The sequence below is a fragment of the Copidosoma floridanum genome, unplaced genomic scaffold (genome assembly GCF_036245765.1).
Source record: "Copidosoma floridanum isolate Cflo_tuat_1 unplaced genomic scaffold, Cflo_Japanese_pri ptg000030l, whole genome shotgun sequence".
Lineage (NCBI taxonomy): Eukaryota > Metazoa > Arthropoda > Insecta > Hymenoptera > Encyrtidae > Copidosoma > Copidosoma floridanum.
The window spans coordinates 35,551,481-35,574,664 of NW_028321907.1; the positions used below are offsets into that span (position 1 = coordinate 35,551,481).

The 23,184-nt window shown below is 29.2% G+C and overlaps 1 protein-coding gene across 2 annotated transcripts in view; it reads right to left on the reverse strand.

The window, feature by feature from the left end:
* The window catches only part of wapl (cohesin release factor wings apart-like), a 436,770-nt gene that overhangs the window by 66,462 nt on the left and 347,124 nt on the right, over window positions 1-23,184 (reverse strand). For both annotated transcript variants that reach the window (XM_089596620.1, XM_089596619.1), the window contains exons 8-9: window positions 22,413-22,592; window positions 22,245-22,333 (exon numbers count right to left, since the gene is read on the reverse strand). In XM_089596620.1, coding sequence (XP_089452746.1) covers window positions 22,245-22,333; window positions 22,413-22,592 — 269 coding nt within the window. The remainder of the gene's footprint in view (window positions 1-22,244; window positions 22,334-22,412; window positions 22,593-23,184) is intronic.

The following is a 23,184-nucleotide window of genomic DNA, read 5'->3' on the forward strand; positions in this document are numbered from 1 at the left end:
TGGAGGAATTGTCTTCGACGCAGCACATCTCGCTGGAATTGTTTTCGTCTTATTACAGAGCTCAGAGATTCTCTTCGACGCAAGTGACGTGGAGGAATTGTCTTCGACGCAGCACAGCTCGCTGGAATTGTTTTCGTCTCATTACAGGGCTCAGGGATTCTCTTCGACGCAATAAAACGTGGTGGATTTCTTTTCGTTACAGCACTGAGTTGGAATAGTCTTGCTCGCAGTACATAGCGCAGGCATTGTATTCGTGAAAGCCTCAGCCTGGAATAGTCTTCCTCTAAGCAGTCGATAATATTCGTACTTGTATCAGGTAACTGATCTTTATTTTCAGTTCTATTTACTTGATTTTATACAAAACGTTAAAAAGTAGATGGAAATTTTGGTTTTATTGTAGCTAAATTCAAAGTTTCTTTGTCACAAGAGGTAAAAGTATTGTCTATTAAAAACATTTTAGGTTTATGATTAACGTTATTGGCTCGAGACATCCTGAAATTCAGCGAAATGTTAGTTTGTATCGCTGAAACTCTTTAACTGATTTTTAATTATTCTCTTAATTTCGCTAATTTCCGAATTTTTGGTCCTTAAGTCTACTATTATATTTTGAGTTGCTTTTTCTACAGATAGATTCATTAAACTCGGCATAGATGATAATTTCGTTAATGGTATAAGAGCATCAGATTTCGGGTCTACAAGCTGAGAAGTAGACATGGTGCCGGGATCAAATGACTAGTTTTTTTTTTAAGCACTTAGTGTTTCTATTCTTCATCTTGCTTTTAATCTTTTAGTTACTATAGGTTTATTTAATTCACATTGTACATCTTCTGGTTCTTAAAGAACTTTTAACAGTGCATCTCAAAGTTTATTTTTTCTTACTTTAGGAACTGATAGTACATTTACTAATGCATCAGCGTGAGATAAATTATATTTTGACATGTTTTAGTGGGATTGTGAGGTTTTTATTTGTTTTGGTATTTTACGTACCAAACGAGCTTTGAATGATATTTTTTGTCTGGATGATTTATCTCTGTAACTTTCATCTTTATTTCATTTAATCGGATTACACGGGAAAGCGTCTGGGTAAGTATTTTATCTATCAGGTATGAGTTTATAAGTATAATTATAACTTTAAAGTCGTACGCTTTATTAATTTAAAGTACTCATAGGGTCTTTGATACATTCAATCCAAGTAAGTGGCTCGTGATTTTCATAAACCATAAATATCCTGCCACATAAGGTATGTTAAATACATGGAACAGCTATAACTACTGCTAAGAAATAGTACTTTCTTTTAGCTTTATTAAATGTATCTGACGCATACACAACCTTTCCCGGTTTCTAAAGATCTTTTTCCGATTTTTGCTGGCTAAACATAACTCATAGCTTTTCTTCTTAATATCTGTACGTTCGTTCTCTTTTCTTAACAATGATACTAAAGATTTTGGGATATCCGCAAAACTTTTAACGGATTGACGGTAATAATTTGTTAGTCCTAAAAGTTGTCCAGCAGTCGTTTAATTCTTTGGTTTAAAAATTTTTCAACAGCTTCCAATTTTTTAAGATCTGGCTCCGTAAGCTAAAAACTCTGTAGCTACTTATTTTAAGTTCTAAATAGGTTACGTCAGGTGTTAGCAAATCACATTTGTTAAGTTATAACTTACATTTGAATTTTAAAAGTTTTTAAAAATAAATTAGTGAATTTCCTCACGCAACAACTTAGTGTTTTTGATAACACAATTATGTCATCAAAAAATTTTTATTTCTTGACTTAATGCCTTGCAAACCTGATAAAATTAGGTCTATCATTTACTAAAATATTACCAGTGCATAGTCGAAATTGTTTTCCTACATATTCATAATAACCGTTAGGTGTGCTAAAAAAATTCTATATTTATCTGCAGGGTAAACTTCTATTTATAAAATCCACTGGCTAGATCAAAAATGGAGAAGTAGTTTGAGCCTCTGATTTGCTCTAAAATTCCTGTGATGTTTGGTAGTGGATAAGCTTCACAGTTTTTTCATTTGGTTTGCGGTAATCTATTATTAATCTATCCCTTTTCTCAGGTTCTTGTTTCTCAAGTACTATCTAGAGAGGAGTATTGTAGCAGCAGCTTGATTTTATAACTGTACCGTCAGCTGATACGTTTCTTATTTAGGTTTTTATTTCTGTATATAACAATAAAGGGTAACGATATTGCTTAAAAATGTAGGAGGATCGTCTGCCGTAAGTATTAATTGTGTCATAATAGAAGTACGAAAAGCTGGGTTATGTAGGACGTAAAAAAAGTAAATACAGCTTTCTACAATTTATTTTATTTACAATGGACAAGCTGTTGAGTATTGAAATCATGTAAGCGTATTAATTATAATGTGGTCTGTCATGCTATTTAAATTTTTTCTTCGGAAGCAGTGTCAAAAAAATCTTAAGATTCCATAACATCGAAAAGTTTAAGTTTTTGCAAAGGTACTTCTATTCATGTCCACTATTTTTTGTCTTTATAGATATTGTTTAATAGTGACCATCTTTAAATCTACTGCCACCCCGTCTATGTACATTCCAGGGTTGATAGAATTTCCGCGAAGATAAGTGTTGCTAGTGATCTTGTGTTTTGTTAGTAATTTAACAGGTACTCTTGTTCTAACGGGTAAATTGGAACTTATGTAATTATTCTTTTTAAATCCTTAAGAACGATAAGGAATAGTGTCACGTGGGAGGGTCGTATTTGATCTTTGTTGTGAAATAAAAAAATTAATTTTTTCAATGAAATCTCGCTCAATTTTCTGACTTAAAGATTTCTCACGGATCTTAATAAATTTTTTAGAGTTGATTTTATTTTTTCAGTATAAAAAAGGAATAGGTTTAATATGTCTGATTCCTACTGCTAATGCATTTAGGCTATAATCAATCCTAGTATTTTTCCACGTAAAAAGTGGATTTCCCAACAGACATAAATTAATTATTGTTTGGTGATAACGTGAAATTAAATAAAAGTATCAAAAATGTAGCCGTAGCGGTAGCTAAAGTGTAGATTTACTATAAAGATATTTCTTTTAATACTGTTATATTTAAAAAAAAAGTGGCACACACTTCCAAAGCGCATTTGCGAAGAAATAGAATTTTCTTATTTTGACCTTCACTATACACCTGATTCTAAAAAAAAAAAATTCTCCCGATAATCTAACCAGCAACGTTCTGAACACTAGCTAAGTATCTTATCCACTCTACTTTAAGCGACCCCTATTTTGGATTTATCTCTTTCTTCTTTTCCTAGTGTGATTCGTTACTTATTTCTAATTTGGATATTCATTTTCTGCTTCCTAATTAATTAGTCCATTATACATTATACGAATTAATAAATTATTTATTAAATTGAATATTTACTTAATATGATAAAATAGTTCTTTCCAAAACAGAAATAAATGTTTTTTATCTTACCTGATCCTTCAACGTGGAAAGTGTTATAAATCAATTATGTATAAACAATTGACGGTAACATCAAATTCAGTTACTTACTACATAAATTTTGATTGTGTAAGTCTTCAAACAATAAAAAACGATAATGAGATTGGATACTAAAATTTGTTGTTAAACATTTTTTTACAACATGTAGACTCTGTACAATTGAGCTCCATAAACATGGTCTACTTCTGCACACGTGTCAATAATTTTACGTCCTATTAAAAAAATACCGCCTAAACAAATTGATGAACTTGTTTCTGCTGAGATTTTTTCGGGTAATGTAAAACTTACAAAATTAGTCATTAAACACATGCTTCACGGTTCTCATACAGAACACAGTCACACATGTGCATCAATCAAAAGCATAAAACATATTTATGACAAGATTTATAGATGTAGTGACAGAGCACACATTAAAATATAATAATTAAAAGACCAAGATGTTGATGCTAGATGTGTAGGTCCGATAGAAGCAGTTTGGAGATTGTATGAATTTCCAATTTGTGATGGAAGTCACTCAGTTGTCAATTTAGCTGTTCACCTCAAAAACAAACAAAAAACTTGTCTTAAAAGGAAATAATACTTAAAGTGTTATAAAAAATCACGATACACGGTGAACAGGTTGGTTTAAACTAAATAAACATGACTGAAAAATCCATAAAGCATGTGAACATTCCAGAAAACTACATTTTTAATAATAAATCAAAGGTTTAGAAAAGAAGAAAAAATGTAATAAAAACTGCAATAGGTAGATTTAACATTGCATCTTCAGAAAATCATAAGAAACTTTCTTTAAGCTTGCATCAAATAAAGTAACTGGTTCGACATCATTCAAAGTTATTAGAACATATAAAGGAACGGCGCATGGAACGTTAAAAAATATTGCAATTCCAATCGGTTGAGTAGACTATGATAAAAAATATATGATATTTTCAAAGAAGCACTTGCTGTTGTATTTTCGTATCAATTAAGACAACTTTTTGCTTAATTTCTAATTTCAGAAAACGTTTTAGGTGATTAAATATGGAATAAATATAAAAAGTTTTTTTCGGAGAATTTTCCAGATGATAAATACAATTCAGCTCTTTTACATTTTAACCAAATTTGAGAATCAGAAAAAAAAATAATTTTAATGCTTTAATTTACCTATACCAAACAAAGTAGACAAGAAACTGATCTAGATGAAGAAATACGTTTCAGTAACGAAATATTGAACTCAATGTATACAAATTTTAATAATGATCAGAAAAAAATACTTAATATTATTTGAAAACGAAAAAAAATTTTTCTTATTGATAGTCTGGAAGGGTCTAAGAAAATTTATTTATACAAAAAGCTAATTTATTATTTTATTTAAGTTAAGTCAGTTCAGTCACTGGCATAGCATCAATTGTGCTTTTAAAAGAAATGCCAAGTCATAGAATTTTAAGACTTCTTTTAGATCTTAATAATATAGAAAGTGGCCCAGTAGAATTCGAATCAGATAAAAAAATTTAGAGAAGTTGATTTAAGTGCTTAAGACAAGGCTTTAACGATTCAAAAAAAAGTATTGGGAATAGAAGACAGAACATTAGGAGATTTATAAAATACTGAAAAATATTTCGAAAATAAATAAATTATTATGACAGGTGATTTTCACCGAATTCTCTCAGTGATAAAAAGCAGTAAAAAAAGAACTATAATTAAAAAAAAAAGTAAACCGTCCTTTTTCTGGAACTCATTTCAAATTTTTAAACTAGAAATCAGTATTCGTTTGACTGATAAGGGGTTTTCAAAATTAAGATAGAAAATCGGAAACGAGAAATTTTTTAGTATTCCTAAAAATTAAATATTCAATAATTCATGTTCTCAAATATTATCTAATATCTATAATTGTTCAATGGATAGTGTTATACTAACATCGTGTAAAGAGTACACTTAATATTTAAATGATAAAATTCTAAAAAAATCAACTGGAAAAACTAAAACTTTCTTAAGTGTAGATAACACAACTTATAAAGGAGTTGATAAATCGGACGATAATATTTATAAGAATTTTATAGTGGAAATGTTGAACAACATTCGGAAAGGATTACTACTTTATGAACTTAAGCTAAAAATTGATACAATAGGAATGTGACTTAAAAATTTAAGTAAATCCAATGGACTATGTAATGGAAGACGATTGAGCATCACGAAATTATTGAAGTATAATATAAAATGAGAAATAGTATTCGAAATAGAGTCCCCATTCCGAAAGTAACTTTGAACACAGAAAAAATCTTAAAAATTTTTACATACCTAAAAAACTTGTTAATTCTAAGAAATAAATAAACGAAATTTAAGGCAGTAAATTAAATTGCGTATTTATTAATATTCCATTATTTATCAATTATACGTATCATAATGATATTTTTTCATAGCTGATACTTCTTGGTTGAAAAAATTCTATCTCGAGTTGTTTAGAATACGATGATTATAATTTTTTTTTAATATATCTCTATGTGGTTATACTATAGCATGATTAAATAGGTTATTTTCTTAACTTTTTTAGATGAAACAATACACTACGGTTAATATTATTTAATAATTATGTAACGTTTTTATTTGTATATGTAATTGTACCATCTCATACAAGAACATGTAATTAAAGAACAAATTTTACATTGTTATTTCATCATAGCAACAACAATATAGTAACAAAATAGCTGTACTGTTCCAAAGTAGGAGTGGCCGTGTCAAAGAAAAAAGCATAGCCACTCTCGGGCAAAATTGGTTAGTGCTAGTGCTGTAGAGTCGCCAGTGTCGGTAATGCAACTGTATCTACGTTCTCTCATTGCACGTGTGTACGTACACACGGCAGTTGTAGCAACACCCGATTTTCTTCTCATCCCCAGTGTCTTTCGGGTCTTCAGGATATTTTTGCATATTTATGTAACAGCAGATGAAACGCGACCTTGACCGAACTGCGTTTACCACTTTTCTTTTCATTCGCTGCTAGCGTTTCTCTATATATTTTACATTAAAATCAAGAGGGTCTCGCCATGGTGCACTCTGTCGTAACCAGTGGTGGGTTTCCAACGGGACTCAGAGGTTAATGACACATACCTGTCAGAAACTGTCAGAAACGTCAGTAATTAATACGCACTCAAGTCTAAACTTAGTTATTTTGTTTAGATTTCTATTAAGGGTATAGTCTTTTTGTGCGAAAGGTTTATTTCGTTAAATCAAATATTTTTCCATTTTTACTGTTTTAACGACGTAAACTGCGAGTCAATTGTAAGATTGAGGAGCTACGATTTATTAGAATGGTTAGAATACACTGATATTTGCGCGAAAACTACTGTAATTAAAAAATTTAAAATGTCAGAAATAATGTCACAAACATCATGAGGTATCTTACCAGCTTCTAACCGTGTCAGAAATTAGGTAACTTACCTTGGGTGAGATACCTATCCACCATCCATGTTCGACTAACGGTATGCCCGCCCATTACAAAGAACTCACGTGCATACAGAGACTGTCTATGAAAAAATTTATATAAATTTTATCGTCTGATATATGAAGATCTTAATAAGTTGCAGTATCGATGCTGTAAAAATCCGTTGGTTGCTTAAGTGATTGATGTCACAATAAAATCTGACGAGGTTTTTACAATACCAATGACGATAGCATATACGTGCATAGTAACACAGCAATGCAGGGCCGTTATACGCACCGTTCGTCAGAATGGTTGTTAAATATAAAAAAATGTGTCTTACTTTTCATTTTATTCCTACCAAGTTAGTTAGTTTTAGCCTTCCTCAGCCACTGTCTGCTACTCCTAAGCTCCACGATATGATTTATTTAATAGTGAAGAATTCAACCTATTCAAAAGTTGGAGGGTTGGCGCGCGAAGCGAGATATTGTGTGTAGTCATAAATATATTTTATGCTTCGAATAGATGCACAGAATTGGATGTTGATATGACATTTATATTTCATCAACAAAAATTTATTGTACCGTTCAACCATTGCATTATCTACTAAAATTTCATCTCTTCTCTAAAATTCATTAACATGTTGTTTAGGAGTTTTTTTTTTATATTCAGAGTTACGATGGGTTTGAACTGAAGTTATGTTTGTAAAAAATTACGGAAAATTTTTTGTACATTTTTATCAATGATACAAGGACTTTCTTTGTATAAGGTCCATAAAGCATGTGTATAATCACTAAGTTTGTAAGTTTTGTATTACCAGAAGAAATTTTAGCTGAAATAATTGCATCAATTTCTTCAGGTGCAGTAATTTTTTTATCAGGATGAAAAATTTTTAAAATGTGTGCATGAGGTAGACCACATTTTCAGAATTCGATGGTATAAACGTATGCTAATACTTTGTTGAGTATATTGTTTTTAATGATTTCATCCAAAACTGACATTCATTTCAAGTGAAATGGTCTAACAGTTTTGTTTGAAACATCATTCGGTGTCGTATTTTTAGTACATTTAGATAAAATTAATTTCAATTCTTTTTATTCAGGATAACATGTTACTGTTCGAAATAAATCTGGTCTACCACATTTTTTCTGGTCTATCACATTGCTTTTTAGTAAATTTTCTGCATTTATATTAAACTTTCAATATGTAGAAAGAAGTAAAAAGAAATCACCAATTTTTTTCTTTCCCTCGAAATATTGAGAAATGTTGGATGCACTATGAACAATTGCATCTTATAAACCTTGATAACATTCAATTCTTAATTTTTTTTATTATATCTTAAATAATTAAAATACTTTTCTAAACAAACAAACCATTCAATCACGATGTACGAGTAAACAAAAAATTGTTGTCAGCTGTCCCCCATACAATAATGAATTAAATTGTAATTCGTTTAGTTGGTAAGACAGTCTGTAAGAATAATATAATAGTTTTTTACTCTTAATGAAGTAATTTTTAAAATAACCAAAACTCCATTCTAAATCTCCTGAAAAAAAATAATAGAAACACCACGGGATCGATAAAATGACATAGTTTATTTAAAAATATTTTTTTTGGATGATTGTCGGGTAACTCTTTTCAGGTTACCCAAGGATCGAAGTTTTCTGGAAGTCCAGATTTTGAAACGACTAGCTTCACATTCTGCGGTCAATAGTTTATTGTGCATATATTTTTGCTGGCCAGTTGTTGAAAAAAAATCATTATATAATTTCGTGGTTTTTTCACATTTCTGATTAAATGTTAATGTTTGTATTTTTTACTCTTGGGTTTTCCTTAATAATTTTTGTCGAAGATTCGATGTGTTTTTTAAGGATCTTACTATTTATCATAGATGTCAACCTTAGATCAATAGCGATTTCATTGTTACCACTATTTTTATAACACAATAACTTAAATATACCTGAAACCACAGTTCCTGAAAATTGAATATTCAATTTTAAATCATTTAAACAATTATTGAAATATAATACGTTAATAGGACACAGAACAAAAATTTTAATATATTATAATATAGCACTATTGAATATATTATAATTTATATCACTATTAATAGTTTATATCACTATTATCTAATAAGTTTTTGAATTGTTTAGGTTTAGTATGATTAACTATTGAGTTATCATAAGATTTTCTTTTTGCTTAAAATTTAACGTTCTACTTATCGGATTGTCAACTTTTGTTCAAATATTGCTTTAATTTTTCAAGGATTTATATTGTTTTATGTTTAGAAAATTTATTTATGAATAATAGTCATTTGTTATATTATATGATTTATCAAAAGATTTTCTTATCAAATTCGTGTCTTTAAGTTGTAGTATTGTTGAGCAATTGGTTTAAAATTCTTTTTTTATCAATACTTTCATTATTAGTACGACAGATTTTTTTTTTTCACTTCCGAATCATTTTCGTAAGATATCATCAGTTTAATTTTTTGTTAGATTTTCAAAACCTTATTTACCATACTGACTAGAATTAATAATTCCATAAACAAATTAATTTCGTTTAAAATTACTATTTGAATTTTCGATTGTATAAATATTGTTATTACAAAAATTAACTATAACGGGAAAATCAAATAAATCTGATAAGCTTTTGATTTTAATACTTATTCCATTTAACCTATTTTTTGACATTACGTTAATGTAATTCGTTTTATTAAATATGACAATGTAAATATAGTATGTACATAGAAAATTGTAAATTTTAATTTTTATACTTGGTCAAGAACACGAAAACAATCTAACTCTCGCATTTGTAGTTGCATAATAATTTGAAAAAATGCAATAAAAGTAATATAAATAATTTTTAAGTGAATTAAGATTAACGAACATTAACTTTTAACTTTTGACGCTGGGGGTTGGCGCACGAAACGCGCAGGGGCACGAAGCCCTATAAATATATATATATATATACACTAGTGGAGCTCCGCGCGCCAACCCCCCCTTTTATTGTGTTATAGATGAAATTTTTTCAAAATAAGGTTTGTGTTAATATTTTTTAAAGCCTTAAAAAATGATTAAATTGATCGTTAGTATGAAAATAATATGTTGAAGTATATTTTACAGAATTTGGAGGACTATGGAATTTTCCGAAAATACTCGGGAATAAATTTTCTACGCTGGACAATGATTACTGGTCTGCTTTTAAGGAAATATGAAGAACAAGCTGCCAATTTCAAATAAAAGTGGTAAAGTTTATATAGACAGAGAGATGTGCCCTTGACTTTTTGTTGGTTAGTTTTATTGTTTCTCCTAGTGGCTCCGTTTTTTAAATGAGCTGTCTATCCTGTATGTGTCAATAGATGTTTCTAAGCTCTTATAACTATATATGCCCCCTGCGCGCTCTGCGCACCAACCCCCGTAATTGCAAATTAGATTTACGAAGTATGGAAAAATACCCAAATTATATTAATTGTTACTTAAAATTTATATCTGTAATAAATGTATATTGATCATAATTAATTACATGAATTTTTAACCATCACTTTTTATTTCCTCTCACTAATAACAGCTATTACTATGGGATTAGTAGAACACGATTTTAAAAACGATATAATTTTTGAAGAAGCATGTAACGTTATACTGCCTTTTCAACTACGAAAATTTTTTGCATGGTTTATTATGTCTGAAAATTTTTTTAGTAGTATTATTTGGAACAAATATAAAAAATTTTTTTTGAAGATTGTGAAGATGATCAAAATAAAGCTCTGTAACATTTAAAAAAAATTGTTAATTCTGAAATAAATGTCTTGTAAAGATTTCAGTTTACCAGAACCAACAGAAACGATAAAAAAAAATATCGATACTGACAATGATGAAAGAATATTTTGTAAACATAAATTCCATGAAATGTTTTTACAACTCAATCATGATGAATGTCGAATTTTTTAAGAAATAATAAAATTAAAAAAAAAAATTTTTTTCATCGATGGTCCTGGTGGATCTGGAAAAACTTTTCTATACAAAACATTAATTTATTATTTCATATCAATTGAAAAAAAATTCTTGCAATGGCTTGGACAGGTATTGCTTCTATTCTGCTTCCAAAGGGAATGACCACTTACAGAACTTTCAGACTTCCTTTGGAATTAAGCACTATAGAAAGTGCATTCTTCCAGTTTGAGCCAGATAAACAAAAATTACGTAATGTAAAAGTAATTATTTTGGATAAAGCTTCTATGGTACCAAAAAAAGCGTTAGAAATTGCTGATAGGACTTAAAAAGATTTATCTAGTGGTAATAAACCTTTTAGAAATAAAATAATAATTTTAGGTGGAGACTTTCGTCAAATTCTCCCAGTAGTAAAAAACGGAAGCAAAATTACTATTGTTCAAGAAACCATAAAATTTTCGATTTTTGGCCTTTATTTAATATTTTCTATTTAAAAAATAACATACGCTCAATTGATAAAAAATTATCTTCATTGCTACTGGATATAGGAGAAGGCAAAATTAAAACTTTTATAATTCCTCAGACATTGAAAACAAATAATATGTGTTCTTAAATTTTTAATAATGATGATTCTGTTATGAGTTAAGCTATATTAATATCTCACAATAAATACACTCACTTTTTAAACAAAAAAATTTAAAATAATATGGTAGGAATATTAGTAACGTACTATAGTATTGATAAATTAAATCACAAAGGAGTAGATAAATTAGAGAATAATATCTATACTAATTTCTCTACAGAATATTTAAATAGTAGTAAAGAAAGTCTTTTTCACACGAATTAGATTTAAAAATCAACACTATTGTTATGTTAATACGAAACTTAAACATATCTGAAGGACTTTGCAATGGTACAAGATTATGAATTACAAAATTATTTACATACAACATCGAAGCTGGAATAATCTCAGGTAAAAAAAAAGGAAATAAAGTCTTTAGTCTAAGTATAACACTCAATACAAACAATTCTTCTTCACTACCATTTATATTGTACAGAAAACGATTTCCATTTATCTTAACTCTTCCTATGGCTATCAATAACTCTTAAGGTCAAAGTTTTGAGGCCTAAGGGTTGTACTTTAGAAAACCATTATTTTCTAATGGGCAATTATATGTTGCACTGTCTAGATGTTGAAACCATAAAAAGATTTTTATTCCAATTGAATCAGAAAACAAATTTGAAATTAAAAATATTGTTTGGAATGAAATTTTAGAGTAACAAAAAAACTATTCTATAGTTCATTACTATTTTTATACTCTCTTGCAAATTTTATCTTTCATCAAAAAAGCAAATTTCAGTACCGTCTAGTACCCAGATTTATGTAATCATAAACAATCTGTTTTTTGTTACGTGTTTTCAGATACACCATCATGGATGCAAAATTTTATCAGTGTGATAAATGTAACTCAAAATTTTCAAATCAAGAGTGTCTATCATCGCACGAAAAAATTCACAAAAAAAAATTTTTTGTATGTGATCTGTGTAGCATTATAATATTAAACAAGAAAAACTGTTTGCGTCACACAAAGGAATGCCAAAACATTGAAAAAAATTTTAAGAGTATTAAATGCGAAAAAAGTTTAAAAAGAAATTATCACTTCCAGAGACATTTGAAAAGTCATGAAAAAAACGTTCAAAAAAATATTTGTCAAAATTGTGGAAAGGGTTATGTAGCGTTAACTTAATTTTTTATTTTTATTATAAAATTATTTTAACAAGCTCTAACACCTCAAAATAATTTTGGTGCTCTCTTGAGATCCTAAACAACAATTTTAAATCTACTGAGTCAATATTTAGTATCAAACTGTCTTACAATCATGGTAACAAAATAAAGTGAATTTACGGGTGTACGGTAGATGGTGCGTTTACCTCTAAAAGCAGAGCACCTAAAAAGACATTTTAGAGTATGTAATCAAAATAAACATCGTAAGTAAGATAATTGTAACAAAATTTGTTGTTATGGTCAAATAAAATTATATGTGAAAATTAGACCATTTGTAACGGTTAATATACAAGGCTTTACTAATATATTTACATTGTATATGGGGAAAATGGGGGGAGCGGGGGGGAGCTATCAAAAAAGTAGGATTACTCGAAAAATGCAAGAAAATAAAAGAATAACTACCATATTTGGGGGGGAGCTGGGGGAGCAAAACCTCGCTCTAACTCTTACGACTATATAATATAGGAAGATATATAACATTAAATACTGGCCCCTCATAAGCATTATCTTTTGTCTTCTATAGAAAACAGTTTCTCTTTGTATTAGCATTTTCCATTTTTATCAACAAATTACAAGGACAGAGTTTTGATTCCTTAGGATTGTATATTGAAAAACTTTTATTCTCTCTCAGACACGTGTACGTTGCTTTATCAAGATGTAAGAATCCAAAAAGAATTTTTATTTAAATTGAATCCGAGAATAAATCAGAAATTGAAAATATTGTTTAGCAAAAAATTTTTCAGTAATTTAAAAATATGTAACTTAAAAGATCGTCACATTTAAACAGACATACATTCATTCATAAAAACCATGTAAAAAAAATATGTGAAAAATGTGGAAAGGGTTTTAAAAGAACAGATGGGATAAAACGACACATAAAATGTCTTGACATTATATATTAACAGAATGAATTATTGTTTTAAAAGCTTAATTGTGTTTGTATATTCAATTATACCTTCTCCTGAATTCTGTCTTTTTGTAAATAAAGTTCTTAGTCAATCAAGAATTTTATATTTGGGTAAAGTATGATCAGTGACTTGAAAAACCCTAAAAACGAGGCATGACTTGGGTACTGAATTACATATATTTTTTAAGACTTCAGATGGTAAAATATTCTATAAATGAGTATTTTTTGGGGGAAGGTTGAAGGGAGGTGAAGGGGGAGCGAGGAAGAGCTGAGGAGGAGCGTATGGCGCAGGGGAAAGTTACTAAAATATAATTTGATCAAAAATGACGTAAAAACAAGCAAATAACTACGTAAATCGAGGGGGAGCTGTGGAAGAGCTGAAGGGAAGCGGGTAGGAGCGGTGGGGGGGCTGAGACTCACTTTTATTAATACAACTATGTAATATAGGGAGATATATATATATTTTTATTTCAAACAAAATTTTTTGAATTAAAAACCACAAATTGTACAAGTGATTACAGTAACACAAAAAAATATATAATAAATACCTTTCAGATTAGTAACATATTGTCGTTATGAAAAAATCAGCTTTAGTTGGTTTTTGGGAAACTATAAGAAATGGTTTATAATAGAAGCAAATAAAATTTTAATTATTCATCTGAATAGAAAAAACTAGTCCAGCATAGTGCTTAAACTATTTTTACAATACACATTATATTATTAACCATCATACTAAAATTCTATAAGTAAAGGGCGGAACTCGAAGATTTGTTCTACAAACAAATAAATTTAATTTTCGTCTGTCAGGAACCAGCCATCAGCTCAAAGGCCTTATTTGCTTTTACTTACAGTATACTTTTCTTTGAAATCGTCAACTGGGGGTTGTGGTGTTAGGTTTTACCGAGCGATATGTATGCAGTGTACGCTGAGCTGGCGTTGACTTACTGTTAGAGTTTATGTCTTAAATTATACGGTAGTAGCGTATCTTATTCGTCTTTTTGTCTCGCATCCTTGTAAAGGTCTTTGTCATACAGTGTCTATTTTATTTTTTCTCGCTATTCAATTTATTCGTTAAGGTAAGAATTATGTGTTAATCAATTAGAATTATTGGATCTTGAAATCTTTCATATAATTTAGTAATTGAAATGTTTTTGAATTAAGAAGATTAATTTAATCAATAACCAAGTTATTTCTCATCTAATTATTTAATAAATTTAAAAAAGCCAGAAATAGTTTATTTTACAAATGGTATGAATAACAAAGTTTTGGATTCGCATTGACAATGTTTTACAATTTATAATTTCCTTAACTTAACTTACTGGTATGATCGTTGGTTAGCCACTGCTTGCGCGCACGCAGTCGCAAGATCTAACAAGGTTGACCGCAACGATGTTCCTAATCCTACACGAGAGCACTCGTGGCGATGACAATAATTAAGCTTCTGCTTGTAACGTCGGAACCCAAGTCGACGGTCCTTTTTTTTCTTGTTCCTTCTTGATTTACTTTTTAGGCAAGTTTACAGTGGCCTGGTTCATCGAACTTTTCTTACACAGCTTAGTCATTAAACTAAGTCTTATATTTGCTTGAAATACACGCTTTTAACACGTAGCTTAGTCACCTAACTAAGTCTTACATCCACTTAAAATACGCAACAGAACTCACTCTCCAACTTTTATAGTTACTTTGGAGCACTTAATAAAAGAGAAAAGGCGAATATTGTTATGAGCGAGAAGTTTTAAGACTCTTGCATTTAAGAAGGATGCGTCAAGTTGGAAATCCGAATGACCAATCGGAGCTTAACCTAATTACCTTCGACTGACACGAGCACAGTCGTGGTGCAATCATTTCACGGTAATTGATGGTTAAAACTGCTGATCTTTCAGATTTTACATTAAGTACAAGTTGCTGTCGAAATCGTGTATGATATTTTACCTCTAAATTAATACAATTTATAAGATGAAATATTTTTTTTTGAGATTCTTTGAGAAATCGTTGCAAGTCTTACGTGTTGAATTCATTGTAGGTGATGTTACAGTTATGATTATAGAATGAATTGTCATTTAGAAATGGCAGCTTGATGGTTACAATTTTGATTAGTTCGGTAGAAACGATGGTTGCACTTGATTAATGAATAAGGTGATTACAAGTTGTTGGTCAGTGTTTTTTTTCACTTTTCTCTTCTATTTCCTAAAGTCATTATATGGTAAGGGGTGCACTGTAACTGGAGCATAATATAAAGTTGGTATGTATCTTTTATCTGGAACGAGTTGTGATGAATTGTTTGCTGGGCGTATTGATAGAAGTCCTGAGAGAGTTGTCTTATACTTTACATCTTGATTGCAGCTTTAATCGGTAGTGTTATGCAGTAGGCTTGGATACAAAGTACCCTAATGGCGTTGATGTTTTACGCGACATTTCGGCGGGATCCGTAATGCTTTATTGACTTTGCTCCATTGCTCGATTGAAATCAAGTGAGAGGAGGTTCTGCAGTGTTGCTGTCAATTTTTATTTTATTGCTCATATCGATTCTTATTCTGTCTAAAATTGTATTATAACACTATGAGGTCTATTTTTATTGATGTTTTACATGTTTGAAAAGCTTTTTGCGAACTATAAGACATGAAATCTTATTCGGTGTTTAATTTTTAGGAATATTAAAATTTTTTATTTTCCTTTCCCGAATTTACAATAATAGTTTTGAAAATCCTTTATCGTCTAAGCAAATATAAATTTTTAACTTTTAAATTTGTCATGAGCTCCACGAAGAGGAAGATTTAATAGTTTGTTCAATTATTATACTTCTGTTGCTGTTTTTTATCACTAAAAAAAATTGACAATAGTCACTTTAAAAGTAACTAGTTTCTTTCCAAAATATTTTTCAGTATTACATAAGTCTCTTTACGCTTTGTCTTTTGTCTCTAATATTCTTACTATAATCATTAAGGCCCCATACCACATAATTGGGTCAACTTCTCCTAATTTTTTTTATCTGATTCGAATTTTAAAAAGGCACACTCTATACTGCTAAGATCTATAGGAAGTCTAAAAGTTCGATGACTTGTCATCCCTTTTGGATGCTTAACTGATGTTACGCTGATCGATGCCATTAACAAGATTTTCTTATTTTAAGAAATATCTAATAAATTAATGTTTTATATAAATAAGTTTTCTTTGACCCTTCCAGACCGTTGATAAAGAAAATATTTTTTCGTTCGCAAATAATATTAAACATTTTGTTCTGGTCATTATTCTAACTCACATAAATTGAGATGAACATTTCTTGACTGAAACGTATTTCTTGATCTGAATCAGTTTTTGTGTTCTCTATTTATTTTTGTGTAGATAATTAAAAGCATTCAAATGATTAACCTTCTGATTTCGAAATTTTGTTAATATGTAAAAGAGCTAAATCATCATTACGATCATAAAAATCCTGCGTAGAATATTTTTTACATTTATTTAATATTTTATAACATTGAATATTTTCTAAAGTTAAAAACCAAGCAAAATTTTTCTTCATTAATATGTAAACACAACAGAAATTGCTTCTTTTAAAAAATCATCTAATTTTGCATCGTTATCTATTATACCCATTGTAATTGGATTTTTTAATACATTTTCCTCCTTTTCCAAATTTATAATTTGATATTCAAAATGTATTATTCTAAAATGTTCACATACTTCACAGATTTTTCAAACTAATCATGTTTAATTAATTTAATACTTTACCAAAAATATCATTTTTTAATGTCATCGGAAACTGGCATTAATTTTAAATAAAATAGTATAACAGTTATATTTGAAATATCATTTGGTGTTGTATTTTTAGTAAGTTTTGATAAAACTTTGTTTCAATGAAAGTAAATTGTAGTTATTTAATAAAGCTTCTTAAATATAATTAAAATTTTCCAAAATTAGTTATAGGAGCAAGGCAAAAGTAAGGCCAATAATGGTCGTTAGAATTTATCGGAATAAAAAATAAATAGATAACAAGATCTTAATAATGAAATTGGCTTTAGAGGTCTTGGTAAAATTAACAGGTGGTATAAAAATAACTGAGTATATTTATAGATTTAATCACATTGGAATACAATAGACTTTATTTTAAAAACATTTTATTCAATGCCCTACTGCCTTCCCAGCGAGTATCTAATGGTCAAAGAAAGACGACGGTTATAGGTTGAAAAACAGATAAATAGTAAAAATATACAGTGTACAAAAAAGGAATGGTTAAAATAAAAAGGTATGGATTGATTTTAAACATATTGATGACAAAGAAATGGTATATAATAAGAAGTTAAAGTTAGCCAGTATAAGCTTGGAGAAAAAATTAGGCTACAATTCATAGAAGATAGAAAAGAAAAAATTGAAATTCATCATTTTATGTCAAAGAATACAGACACAAAAGGTGATTCAGTAATGTAATTAAAAAAAGTGAGCAACAGAGAATATTATTACAAAAGAGAAATTCACAGGAGATATGTTATCAGCATCGAGAAATTATAGCTAAAAAACATTATATACAATAGCGAAGCGTGAAAGTATTAAGGCAAAGGAAAAAAGAAGTGTATTGAAGAGTGCAATAAAGACAAATTTTTATAAGAGAAATACAAATTGATTTAAAAAAGATAGCTAGAGACAATTGGATTAATATTGCAAAACAAAGAGTCGTACAAAATGTTTACGAAAAAGGTACTGTTGCAGTTACAGCACTGAAAGAAATAAAGTGGTTGGCATGGATAAATCATGAAACAAAATTTTTGAAAACTAACGTCAGGAACTGTAAGATATTTTTATTTTTTTGATGCAAACATATTTATTTATTTGGAATAGTAAGAAAATTTTGAAGTATTTTTACAAAAAAAAAGATATTTATGTATTAACGAATGACAGGTGTATTTTTTCTGTCTTCAGTTCATAAAATTCATACAGATGAACGTAAGGAAGTTGTTTCTAAGCATTTAGACTGGAGTAGGACCAGAATGAAAAACGTTTACAGTTTTATGTTTATTCAAGGTAGCAATGGCAAAAATGGAAGGGTCTGTACATTGTTTGTGAACTTTAAGGCACTGTGTCATTATAAAGATACAAAATTTTTTAAAAAGCTGATGTATCAGCCAGTATTCAATAACATACAATAAAATAAATTGCCATAAAGACTATTAGTATGGTGAAACTTTAAATTGTAGTACAGGATGGATAATGAAAAAACCTTAGAGGTTTATAAAAAAACAAATTCAAGTACAAAAATACATTTAACTATAGCTACACTAAAAGAACATTCAAAGCAAAAAATATAAGAGGGATGCTAGAAAAACAAGAATTCACTGGCATGTTTAAAATATGTCGTATGATATAATTGCAGTAAAAAAACTTAAATCTTATAGAGTAAGTGGTAAATGTTTTTCGTTTATTTTCTTGGAGTAAGACTCTTAATATTTAATGTTTCTGAATTTTTTGTCGATTTTTGATAAACCCTCATTTAAGGATTGTTACGTGGTACGAAAGTATTTATGCAAGTATAAATAAATATTGTGTACATACGCGTTTTTATGTTTAGCTTTAAACTGATTAGCTGAGGATTCAGCAAGATGCAATGTTGCTTGAATTTTGTTTTTTTACAAAAGTAAAAAAAAAACATTATGAAAATTAATTTTACGAAATGCAGGAAAAAGAGGAGTTACAATTTTCTATTATACAGTCTTGCATTTTTTCATTGACATAACCATGAGAAGCATTTAAGGAGGTCAAGGGTGTTACATTCCGAGTTGATAGAGACGAATTATATTATAACTAAAAGATATCTGTCCGTCAAATTCAGATAAGACGTATTGTGAATATAAAGCAAGCTCATATAACAAGAGGAGCTTATATGTCACTTATATCTGTGTGTGTATAATAGCTTTAAGGTGAGTGTTTCATAATATGCTGACATATAGTACAGCCAGTCTCTTTGTAAGAATGCACGTATGTATTAAAATCGTACTATGTGTATGAATGAATAAATCATATTGTATGTATGAATAAATAATTAACTTGCACATTGATTATCCACTTCTAATAACACCGATTTTAAAATTTGTAATTAGCACACTATTTCATTACATTCAAAATTGATTGTAAAATCTCCAGAATGTCTAATTTCGAAGTTTGTAAGCTTACTGTCACACTTGAACTTGTATTTGGCGTTCTTTTATTGCTGATGCAAGCTTTCATTATCACTGACCCAAAAAACTCAATCGCACTTGTCAGAAAAATGCGATTGGTACTGTTATATTGTTATTTCTTAATATATAAAATCATAACATGTAACATCTTCATGCAAGCCTACTGCTTTGCTGTCAACGCAATCTGCAAGGACATCGCTCATTGGTTGACCTAATTCAACCAAAGCCTTCTTTTACTTTATCTGACGCTATAAAGCTCACCATCAAGGGGAAAAATCGCTTTTTTTACGTCTGTCACCGGTCCTGTAAGGTTTTTGTCTACTATTGACTCCCACGACTCGCAAATACTTTATACACGTAAGGCATAACGTGTTGGCTGAGGCAACTCGGGTGCAGTTCGAGAATATCAATCATATCAGACTACGATAAGGAGCGAGGTACAATGAAAGAGGTCCGCCGAAAGTTCCAGCGATAGCAGAGAAAGCAGAAACTGCAACCCCTTACAGACCACGAACTCATTCGGGTAATTCAAGTAATCACTGGGAATTACTGCACTAAGCATTAGGAAACTCCGAAGCAGCAGTAACAACAGTCAGTGTTAGATGTAAGTTTTTCATCAGTAATGTAATTAATATCAAAATCTGTTAAGTGATCTGAATGGACTGTATCTAAGAGAATACTTGTTTTGAATTGTTTTAATAAAAGAATTAAAAATTTAGCATTAATTAAAATCATCTATATTATTTAAACTATTATTTGTACTTGACTAAAAACAACAAATAAAGCTTACGAACTGAATCTTAAGAGACCCACGAATAACATTAAAATAAAACGGTTAAGACCATACTTTAAACGAGTCCAGTCATAACAAGGGCAAAAAATCTTAGATGCAAGAAGATTTTCATGGTGAGGAAAAAAAAAGTGTATGAATAAGTTGAAGAGAAGAAATATATCATCTACTGATTAGAAAAAAGAAGGGAACTTAAAAGGGTACAATTGCATTACTATAAGTAAGTTTTATATTTAGACTTTTGTACACAAACACATATTATACGTAAAGAAAAATACTCAGAAGTTTCGTAAAGCATGACATGTCAGTGCGTTAAGGTTTTAAGGAAAAAAACCATTGGTGCTGATGACAGATTGAATAAAATAGTTTGTACAGATACAAAAAGCTGAGAAAAATAGATCGTTGAAGTATAGAAAGAAAAAAAAAATCTATTAGGTATGAGTAGTTGAGTGTTGTATATAAATATACACTTTGGAAAAATGTGAGTGAATTAAAATAAAGGCTACAGATTATACAAAAGTAATGGCTGGATGCTTAAATAAAAATGAAAATGATGATGAATGTTATTAGAATGTTATCACTAGAAGCTAATTAAGTGTTGAGGCAGGTATAGACATAAAAGTGGTATGGGTCATTACATTTCTACGTATAAATATAGAAATGATCACTAAATACTGGCTTAGGACTGATAAAACATTACATATTTTGTGTAAAGAAACTAAAGAAAATTCAGAATTGATAATAAATACCTGTAAAGTAATAACGGCATAGTATTATTATAATGGACGATAGACTGAAAGAAATAAATGGAATAAGACCTCTTAAGGTGGCAAGCAAACTGGAAATACGTAAGATAGTATAGTGAAAATGTTTTATAGGTGTGAAAAAAAGGTCACTAAAATGTTATAATTAAAGTGATGTCCCCATTACATATAATATTGTAACTATAGTAGTGCGTTTGTAAAAAGATATGATGCTGTTAGACTTAGTTTAATTTCATTACCACATGAGAAATAAATGTAAGTGCAAACAGATAGAGAAAAAATTTTTATAAACCACATCTTTGATCTCGGCCCTTAAGTTGAAAATAAATATTATACATGCAGTAATGATAAACTTTAGAGAGTACCTTGTTTTTTCTTTGAAAAATTTTTCTTCTTATCTTTTTTCTGCATTACTGTAATAAACAGACAATTTCTTTCATAAACGGTCGCACTTTACCAAGTCTGTACCATAATAATGACCGCTTCTACATTATTACTAGTTGATTTACGATATACTTTCTCACCGGTATATATTTTCTGTGATAATCTCTTTTAAATATGAAAATTACTAAGGTAATTTTCTTTATTTAAAGGAAAATTTTATCAGCAATTTTATTACCTATTATACTATGGACCAGCATCTAATCAGTAAAGTCATGACTCACTGCCTCAACATTAGATTAGCTACCCCTATTCATTTACTATACTTACCTCAATTTTCATTTCTACCTCATTCTAGACTATCCTACAATCTAGTCAGGTCTACTCCTAAGAAGCAAGTAGAAACTTGGAGTAATCCTGAAGAAAAACTTCAGAGACCTTGAAACAGCTGGTATCTAGGGATTATTGGTGTCATACTTTTAGATAGTAGGATAGTATTAGTAATTTTATGAAAAGTTTCTTAAACCAGGCAGCTAACACCACTTCTTATTAACACTAAGTTTGAACTACACATATACATACAAAAAAAATTTTGATTTTCGTAATGGATTGTTAAATAAAAAAATTAAGATGCCTTACTTTACTATCCATAATTAGGTATCCAAGCAAAAGGACTACATAGGCTCCAATCAAAGTGTGTTCCATATGCCGTCCAGCTTTTTGTAATACTATAAATTTTAAAATAAGCTGTATTGCACTTATAAATAATATAACCAAATAATATTCAGAAATTTTTTAATTACTAACATTTAGCAACAGTTTCCTCAATAAATTCTTCTTGAGATTTTGATGTAGTTGAAATTGTTTCTGTTTGTTCAGAATCTTTTTTTCCATCTAAAATAGCATCCGTTTTTTGTTCTTCTAATCGAGCTAATTCTTCTTGTTGATAGAATAAATTTATTAATGCATTAATTCCATTCTCTGAATCTAGATAAAAAAGAAGTTCGATATTTGTTACTCATTCTTACTATGATTAAAATATTTAAAATGATATAATAAGGTTAATTGTTGTGTCTGATCATTTGATTAATAAATAATTGCTATTCATGCTTACACGATCAAAATAATTATATTTTTAACTATGTACAGTCTCCTTGAATTCAAAATTTTATCTGATTCATATTTTAATAATATTGAGTTCCACTTTTTAAACACTCAAAAATAATCTTCATTTCTGGGAGAACTGCAGAAGACATTCAAGTTAAAGAGTAAGGAAATCATTATTATTATCATTCAGGGTAGTACGCTTTATATACGGACTTATGAGATGTACGGCTCTTAAGTTTAAGTAAATATAAACAAAAAAAAGCGTTGAATTCTGATCGTAAAATTTATCACAGTAATTTCTATACAAACGACGAAATTTGGTAAAAAAATTAATTCAGCAAGTACCAAGAAAAAAAACTTAACGACAAAAATGACACAACTTTATAGCTCATTAATTCATATTTACACGCATGCACATTATATTGTTCTATTTGCATTATGTAGAAGAAAAATTTTTTTTTTTTTTTTTTTA